Here is a 9735-nt window from a genome sequence, read left to right on the forward strand (position 1 = left end):
AAAAACTAAAGAATTAAACAATTTAATGTTAATTAACCAATAGAAAACCAACCTATTTTTAGGTTTTTACAGGTTTCAGGTCTGCCTAGAAAGAAAGGATAATTATTTATTTGAAATGATGCAGCTGTAAGGTCTAACTCTAACCCAAATCATAACACAATATGTGAACATTCTCTCTGCAAAGGTTGACTTTGATTAAGTGAAGCAGAACAAAGTTAGAGAGGGTTTAGTACAGAGAAAATTCAGGCGAGGTCTCCAAAATGTCTGACATTTACATTTTTTCATGTACCAAACCATATATTTCACTTGTATACTTGTGTTCAATACATCCAAATACAGTAGTTTCGGGGCTTTTTTTTCTTCATTAAAACAAGCTATGATTTACAGTTTTTTATAACAAGCGCTCAGTCTGCCACCCCTAGGGGGGGATTGGCTTCTCTGGTCAACCAGCACAGTTATATCGTTTTCAAGCATAGCCAATGTCAATGTTAGCAGTATTATGTAACAAAGCGTACTTGGGAAACCATGCTGAACAATCACATATACAAACATGTAAGTGAGTAAACAACGTCATATCCTGAGCGTTGTCAGCATGCCGATATTAATTGTTTAGCCCTGAAGGCGCTCATGTGACATAGTGTCTCACGCAGGGTGTGGCTTTCACACTCTGAGAAATAAATCATTAAATATATACTGCCCAAAGAATAAAATGCAGCTTCTATGAAAGACTTACATTTACAATTGTTTTTTATTTTATTAACAATTAATCTGATGATTATTTTTACTTTCTCCCAGAGAATGATTAATTCTTGCTTGTCAATTGACTGAAATCAGGTGTCGATTAATTTGATGTTCATCAACTAACCGTTCAGTTCAACGCGATGGTTTCAAAACATTTTCCATTGTACTTCAAAATACAAACTCACTACAACACATAATGCATGCAGTAAACAGAGATACATTGTCCTTGTTGTAAGCTGCTGTTTCTGAATGATTATGACCACCAACAGTATATGTTTTCAGCTAACAAACAAACAATAGTATCTTTATCATGCTAAAATGAACAAAGCTAACAGGACCTAAGTTTGTTTGGTGAGACAAGATAACAAAGAGATCCTTATTTTGTCAGCAGCAGTGAAGTTGCACGAGCGAGCCAGTTGAGTGAATGGGGAAAGGGAAAATAAAAACACACTCGTGCCTGAAACTGTCTTTTACAGCCACAGACCGTTACTGCTGGCCACTTGGACACCATCACTGGAAGAGTCATTGGTGAGTGCTTTGCTTATGAGCACAGACATTGAAGGAAGGAATGCTCTTCTCAATCAGCTCTCCATCCAGATTTTTCAAATCAATACAGAGATTAATACTGATCAAATCATTTTTTTTGTATTAGGCACATTGCATTCACAAAAGAAAAACACCCGTAGCTATACACCTGTCCTAGGATTTAGTGCTCGGCAGAATCAAAACAGTTTGGCAACAGCATCAAACGCAGGCGACCTTTATGGCAGCCATCAAGGTTGCTGGGGTGGGTGTTTGTTCATGACACAATGGATACATATGGACTTTGATCTCATGATGTATTGTGCAGATAGCCATCAAATATATAAACTTCAAGTCATAAAAACAAAAGCAGCGGGACATTAAAGCAAAAGCCACCTTTATGGTTGTTCTCACTACACTTAGTTTTTGAACATGGAGGAATAGGCTGCGTTGTAAAAGCAAAACAAAAAAGAAATAGGTGCATTTACCAAATGTTATTGACAAAAGGTTGACTTCTTGTACTAGCTCTTCTTCTATAGACAATAACTATAGTGCCTTCATAGAGCATGTTTTTATGTATGTTAGCCGTGTGATAGAAATCAATTAAAAAGACCAAAAACGAGAAAAGAAAAGAGGGAAAAGATACAACGAGGATTAAAAGTGCACCTCGCCTAAATTAAGAATTCCTTTATGTTATTGCCATGGTCTAGGAAAGTTAATCAAATATTTGTGAACATGAGCTTCTCTTTCTCAAAGCCGGGAACCAGGGAAGTACATCTCGAACTTGTGAGGTCATCAAGTATAAAGTCTGGAGCTGCTCCTTAGACAATGAATGGGAGTCACTAGGTCTCTCTGCAAGATCCGCCAACCATCTTTCTGGCTGTGAGTGAGCTCTGCGCAAGGTGTCCAGCAGAAGTATAAATTAGACATTAGAGTCATTTTGGGTGCGTTTATAAATCCAATCTGACACTGACGAATTAACGACCGGGTAAGTTATTGGATGAAAGACAAACTTTCCGACCATTATGTATAAAGCAAAATAAATCCTCTCGTGCACGATGACTCCCTGGGGGGGTCAAAACTATGGCAACAATCTGCACACACGTGAGCCAACACTGTGTGGAGGACAATTATTAGGATGAGACATGAGACTTTAACAATATAACTATGAAAAATTACATATGGGGCAAAAAACATTCACACAGTGCTTATGTGGTGCTGAAATTGAAGAAGAAGAAAAAACTTAAATAGGGCGGAGACAACTATGTTTCCATTTGTTGCAAATAAATTAACAATGTGACGTTTCCAGCAAATGTGCCTGGCTACCTCGATCACAAACAAACATGCAATGAAAACATTTAGAAGATAATATATATGGTAACAAATAATTGACTTCCGGCAGCAACAATTTGTTCTCAGAGTAAAGTGCCAGCAGTAACTAACCAATACATATGTTGTATTTGTTTAGGTGTAGCGACACATACCGTTAACACGTCCGGTACTGTAACTTAAAGCAACAGAATTATACACCAAATGTTCTGCCTGGACTGGCACTGTGGATGCTTTTATTTTGAAAAGATTTATCCGGAAGCTTTTGTTCCACTCTGGTGGACTTGACACGACTGGACGTGGCGTGGCGGAGCGGAGGAGGAGGAGGAAGAGGAAGAAGGAAACAGGAACCAGGAACCGAAGAAATGAGACCCCTGCTGCTGCGCTGCTCTCTCGGCTACTCGACGACAGTTTTCGGCTCGTTTTCCGCTTCCCGAAACAAACTCGTCACACAAGCAGCAGCGCTTCCTCATTGGTTTTATTTCAGAAACACGATGCACTATCAAACGGAGGAGAGAGGATGCCCCAATTCTACTGACTACCGGATTTATTTTAGTAAGTTTATCACCGCCACCATGGGAGGAACCTGTGTGTCCTCTGCATTGCATAGTGTAGCGTTAATAGTTGAGCACCAGATGTCCGGAGGCGGACAGGTAACCAGGTAGCCACAGCTCGACCTCCAGGTCACGGCAAACGTGTGACCTTGAGCCACAAGCGCGGGGTTGTAAGGCACGTGGCACTCTTACTATAGCTTTTAGAGTGTAAACACCATTGCAACCAGGCTAAGTATAAAGCAACTTCCGGTTTGGGTGATCACGTGTATTTGTTGTCTATGCACAAACAAAACCTTTTGATGAACTGGTTGAAAATACAACAGTAAAATTCACCCACTCCTGTTGGATGAAGTTACACATTAAATTGAGCCATTCCATTATGGCGATACTAACATTATGCAGTACAATATTAACTGAATAAAATATCACATTGTTCTGTTTTCAATATGGGTAATGTGACTATATTTTCGTCATGACTGCAGCTGTTTTAATTAAAACATTAGTAGCATTATCAGTAGTGTAAATGGTATTCAGTATAACCAATAAAACAACAGTAAGGATGCAAGTTGTAACGAACGGTGCAAATTGATAAACTAACTCACCATGCAATTAATCTTTAGTCGAAGGTCTACTTACCAGCCTTTTCTGGAGCTTTTCAGTCACAGCCATCCTCATTCGATGACATTTTGCTCAGTGCATCAGAGTTATATCAGTGACGATTGAGCAGACTGTCAGATTTCTGTATGCAGTGTCATTTTATGTACGATAGTCTGCTGAGATTTCTGTCTATATATGGAGGTTTTATTTGTGACTTCTTTTTTTCCCCTCAGAAACCTCAGAAGGAAAATACATTTCACCATTCCATGACATCTCACTTATAGCGGAGACCGAACAGGTAACTCATTGATAGCAGAAGTTCTAGTTTCTGTTTTATGACTTCTGCAGAAAGTTCATGATTCTGTCTGCCTATTCAATAATATAAACACAATATTCATATATTTTTTCTTTTGACAGGACAATCATGTGCCAACTAAAAAGTCCAAGAAGAATGAGAGCGAAGTACTGTCAGATTAATATTTAACATTGGTTGTACCACCTGAAACGTTGGTGTGAAGCATACACTGCATAATGCTTTCTTTTGTACTTCCAGGTGCTCTATAACATGGTTGTGGAGGTTCCTCGATGGTCAAATGCTAAAATGGAGGTAACAAGGCCGTAGATAAAATAGTACCTCACTTTTTTAAATATTTTATTTGATTATTGCACTTTTACAACTACTACTGCTTTAAAAAGGCAGATATTGATATGTTTAAGTAATAACCGGTGTGTAAACTTTCATTTAATGATGATCCATTTCACATTTTCAAAAGATTTAGCGTAGCAGTAGCCTGCAGCTATTTTATATATTATTTATTGAGTCTCTAAGTTGATGATACCTGACTTACCGTCACCAAGAAATAGCTTGACTAAACCTTTTACGGAGTTGGCACATACTCTCATATACATATAAACATACACCCTCATAATTGCCTTAAATTTCCAGATTGCAACTAAGGAACCGCTGAACCCGATCAAGCAAGATATAAAGAAAGGAAAGCTCCGGTATGTTGCCAACATATTTCCCCATAAAGGTTACATTTGGAATTATGGGGCGCTCCCACAGGTGAGGAAATGCACAGCATGAAATAAGCTGCTCAGACTTTATTTTGTCAGTGATAATAATGCTGCAATTTAAAGACTTATTGATTAGTTTTCATGCACAAGCACAATTTTGTCCACACTTTATTTATATTTATTTATTTATAATGTAATTATCAAGTCAGGAAGTTAGTTTAAATGTTTGCTGGAATTTTTTGATTTTGTTTCTGAACTGTTTCTTGGAAAAGACTTGGGAGGACCCAGAACACACAGACAAAGAGACAAAGTGTTGTGGTGACAATGATCCCATTGATGTTTGTGAGATCGGCACCCAGGTAAGACTGGTGTGTGTGTCATTTTACGTTTTCACTTTATTTAGACTTTTTTTTTAAGATTTCTTAATTGTGTGTCACTCTCAATTTGTACTTTTCTGGTCTGTTCTTCAGGTGTGCTTTCCAGGTCAGGTGATCCAAGTGAAAGTGCTTGGCATCTTGGCCATGATCGATGAGGGAGAAATGGACTGGAAGGTCATCGCTATCAATGCTAAGGACCCAGATGCCAAAAACCTGAATAGTGGGTGCTTTTCATAGATAACAGTCAATATCTAAAAACTGCTTTACACCGACTCATCCTCTCTCCTGAAAAAATGTAGTTCAGGAAACCTGCTGGAATGATCGTAAGTCAGGGCAATTAAGGTTTTATCTCAAATGTGCTAAATAAGACAATTAAGTACAAACAGCTTCCATCAAAGGAACAGTGTGCAGCATTTTGGAGTACAATACATAACACTGTTTTCATTAGTGTTTAATCACCTGAAACTAAGTTTTTTTGTTTTGTTTTTGTGAGACAACCCGTGGAATGCAATCTGCAACCACACCGCTAGATGTCACTGTCACTTTTAAGATACCGGTGTCCCTGGAGGCAAAAAGGCCTTTAAAGATAAGCTGCCAAACAAATCTCCAGGACTTGTCAGATGTGTCCTTCTGTAGTTAAAACCCAAACCTAGAACGTACCATTTGGAGTTTTATTGTCAATGCAGCTTTCTTTACATTCAACGTTTCTTATAAAACATTGTGTGTATCCTAAAGGCCTAACAAACATGTTGAGTGCTTTTTTAAATGTATTGCATACAGCATTTTTGCAAGACTGTTTCTGAACATTTTTGTTTACAATACAGCTGCAACCTTCTCCTAATGTTTTTTTAATGGGGCATTGCCACTTTGAAATATTTTCTAAAACACTTACTTATGCTACATAAGGATGTACTTATTCATCATACTCTTAATTTTTGCATTAAGATATATTCCAAATACCAAGTGTGAATGGACAGTCACATGTTATTCATACCAGGACGAATAAAGGGCAAATTGGTCCTCTGTTCTTATTCTGTTGAATGCGTTTATGTTTTCCTCAGGCATAGAGGATGTCTGTAAGAGCCGGCCTGGTCATTTAGAGGCCACTGTCGACTGGTTTAGGAAATACAAAGTGCCTGATGGAAAGCCTGAGAACCAATTTGGATTCAATGGACAATTCAAAGACAAGGTACTGAGTCTTTTGTAACATTACACACATTACAAAGATAAGGCATGACATTTTATTTACTCGGGGTCGGAGTCTATTGTAGTTTTTTCGGTGGCTAAAACTGACTGTATTGCTCTTTAAGAAATAAAATTATATGTTTTTCTCTGATGCCCTCTTAATAGGACTTTGCAGTGGAGATCATTAAGTCCACCCATGAGCACTGGAGGGCACTAGTGCAGAAGCAGACAAATAGCGGAGAGATTGAATGGTAAGTTGGTGGAGGTACAACTCCTGCAGTGAGTTTCAGATTTTTTTAAATATATATTTATGTATATATAATATATAAGTGTAATGAACACTATTTACTCTTTTGATCAGCAAAAATATATCCTGCTGCGAGAGCCCTTTCAAATGCAGTGCAGATGAGGCCAGAGATGTGGTGAAATCGGTGAGAACTTATATGCCGCTCGTTTTACAATTATGATAGCAAACGCAACAATAGCATATACAACTATTAGGGTTTGGTAACTTCCCTGTTTATCGTGTGATACTCCAGGCTCCTGCATTCGACAGTGCACATCCTGTGTCTCAAGATGGTAAGCAAATACTGATTAACCAGCACTACATTTGGTTTATTTTAGGTATGTTTCAATACTTTTATTATTTTAATATTTGTATGTGATTCTAAATCTTCTCTTGCACAGTGGACAAGTGGCATTTTGTCTAAAAGCTCTAAAGAACAACATGGAAACAACAAAACTGTTGAAGCAGCTGCTTCTTTTGAATGCAGATGGATTTATTGTTGGTAAGGACTCACTCAGCTGTATATAGTGCCATCTAAGTTTATTATCCAGTAAAATGTGTAGACATCACATTGTTTTCTTATAATTTTGAGGTAAATCACAAAATAATTTTGATCTCTTTTACAATAAATTGTAAATTATATTGTATAGTCACTACAGTATTTTTGGGTCAAATGTCCAGTTCCATCCTTGTACAAGACTGAAAGTCATGCTAATATGCTCAAATTTGCCTTCAAGACTTAAGTCAGTTCCGGCTAGAGACCACAAACACAACGCTATTTGTATGTAACAATTTCTTTGTTTGGGTAAATAAAAAAACATGGCATGATCTCTTTCCACATTCATTTCAAAACTTAAACATGTTGACAATTTTCAAGAATTTAGATTTAAAGAATTTGCTTTAAATAAATATAAATTTTATTAAAAAAAACACCCACATCTCAGCAATATCAGGAATGATATAATAAACAGCTTTCAAATTAACTGCATCCATTACATTACAATACTTACAGTATTAATACCCATCCTTAATTCCATTTGTAGCATACTAAACTTCAGAAGAACAAGGGAAGCCTTAAAAAATAAAATGACAGGCAAAAAGTTGCACTTTTTTTTTTTACCCTTAGTGTCTAACTGCAAAAAGAAAGTGTGTATCAACTGCTAGCTTAACCTTTGAGCAGAGCATCTGCAGCGCACTAGTTCAGCCCAGAAAGTCATTCAAGTAATGTTGACTGTACTCAGAAACACTCTGAAGCTTCTTCAAGTATGGCTATGCTTTGAACCCGCTATATTCTTAGACACCTTGGCTTTCTCAACCACAACCTGCTACTGTAGCTGGGTCCTGTACAATGAAATTTCTGATGTCGAATTATTTTACAAAATTGGAACAGTTTAAAAAAACTAGAACGTCTAATGTCTGCGCGAACAGGATGCTATAACTGTAAACATTGCTGTGACAGCGAGCATACATTTACAGACTTCCTGGCTAAATCTAACCATGATCATTCTGATAACCTGAAAGGATATTTAGAGATATGATGAGTATCGCTGATAGGAGAGCTGTGGGTCAATTTGACAGAACAAGAAGAACCTACATCAACATCAAAGAATGAGTTGTATTCCTGCAATACAGGTTCCTGGTATGTACAATGTGACATAATTTATTTGTTTTAAACACATTTACAATCTATTTAAATAAAACGTTTTGTAATTCTTTGTTACATTTTTTTTTTCCTGAAAAAGAAATGAAGTGCTTTCAGAAAATGAATCTGTTGCAAGAGTGGGGTAAGTTGTTACTGTAACATGACATTCCACTATATATCGCGTTAATTAAATCAAATAGACAGGGAGGAAAAAAATCATTATACAATTGCTTAGTGGTTATAAATAAATTTAACTATACACAGGCACAAAGATGTGCAACTACGTTAATCGCTGCCCTGGTCTTGTCTCAGCAAAAGCAAATACATTGCTTTTTACTTCAATATCATACTTTCCCTTTAGTCAACTCAGTGCATATATGTTCAAATTACTTTTAAAAGATTACCTTAAAATATAAGTAAAAAACTGCATGAAAGTATCTTTATCCTCACTACATATTTTGTCTCTTTGTGAAGTCGACAAGAATTAGATTCAGGATGCAATGGCAAGTACCTGAATGAGAAAAATACCAGATGAACACAGAATTAGTTGAAAATGTCCCTGATTTTACAGTAACATCAAAACTTCAAGTTAAAGTAATACTTTCTGATAAGAAAGTAAGAAATGAACTGTTTTGCCATTTGGTGGCCTGAAGTTATTATTTTGAGTAATATACAAAGGAAGAGAGAAAAATGTTATAATCCTATTGCCAAACTAGTTTTGAGGTATATGACGGGTTTGTACTGTACATTATTTAAAAGCCTTCCTGTTGTCCTTAGATTCTCACATTGTATGTTTCTAGTAGGTTGGATAGCACCTTATGATCAGTTAAACCCAAAGAAATACAATGAAATAGGCCGTTGGCATTCTTTACAAACCCAAAATCTCTGACAGTAATTCCAAAAAGGGAAATTAATTTACTGTACATATCTCACCTGTTTATCTTACAGTTAGATTACAATAATTAAAGACCCCACAGCAAGCCAGCTGCCCTCAGAAACCGACACTGGGTTTACCCTGTTTCATGTTCCTCAGTGTATAAAAAAAACACAATTCCTAAGCACCACAGACAAACAACTACATGTAATATTCACAGTCCAGGTTTGTTCAATGAACCTAATGTGAGGAACATTAAAAACAGTCGCTGACAACAAAGTAAACCTGGGAAAAACTGAAATAACAAAAATACTTTTTTTTTTTTACCTCAAAATGTTAGAAATGCACCATAATGGCTCGATTTACAGTATAAATGACACAGGTAAGCTAAAGAAGCACCAAACATCTTTTTGCATGAACTTGAAACAGTTTCATGGATTGTTCATTCGATCTTCTGTTATAAATTCATCAATTTAAATTCAGTGATGCTTATAAATGAATTACTCTCAATGTAGTAAGTATAACCCGATTTTATGATTTAAAGGTATTATCAAAAAGTGCCCTCAGAACCTCCGACTTGCCAACAACCATTATGATGCTGATCATTTGAT

The 9735-nt window shown here is 36.7% G+C and overlaps 1 protein-coding gene across 2 annotated transcripts; it reads left to right on the top strand.

Moving 5' to 3' along the window:
* Positions 1–2952: 2952 nt before the first annotated feature.
* On the top strand, positions 2953–9728 carry ppa2 (inorganic pyrophosphatase 2). Of its 2 annotated transcripts, none has more exons than XM_079219450.1 (12): positions 2953–3147; positions 3977–4041; positions 4161–4205; positions 4297–4350; positions 4690–4809; positions 5033–5128; positions 5231–5357; positions 6199–6326; positions 6488–6573; positions 6684–6753; positions 6862–6901; positions 7010–9728. In XM_079219450.1, exons 1-12 carry the CDS (start codon positions 2958–2960, stop codon positions 7030–7032), a joined length of 1044 nt encoding a protein of 347 aa, XP_079075576.1. In that variant the 5' UTR covers positions 2953–2957; the 3' UTR covers positions 7033–9728. The 2 variants fall into 2 exon arrangements, with proteins under 2 accessions (XP_079075576.1, XP_079075577.1); XM_079219451.1 differs by having other exon boundaries at positions 5033–5119.
* Positions 9729–9735: the final 7 nt, after the last annotated feature.

This window comes from Taurulus bubalis, assembly GCF_910589615.1.
Source record: "Taurulus bubalis genome assembly, chromosome: 6".
Lineage (NCBI taxonomy): Eukaryota > Metazoa > Chordata > Actinopteri > Perciformes > Cottidae > Taurulus > Taurulus bubalis.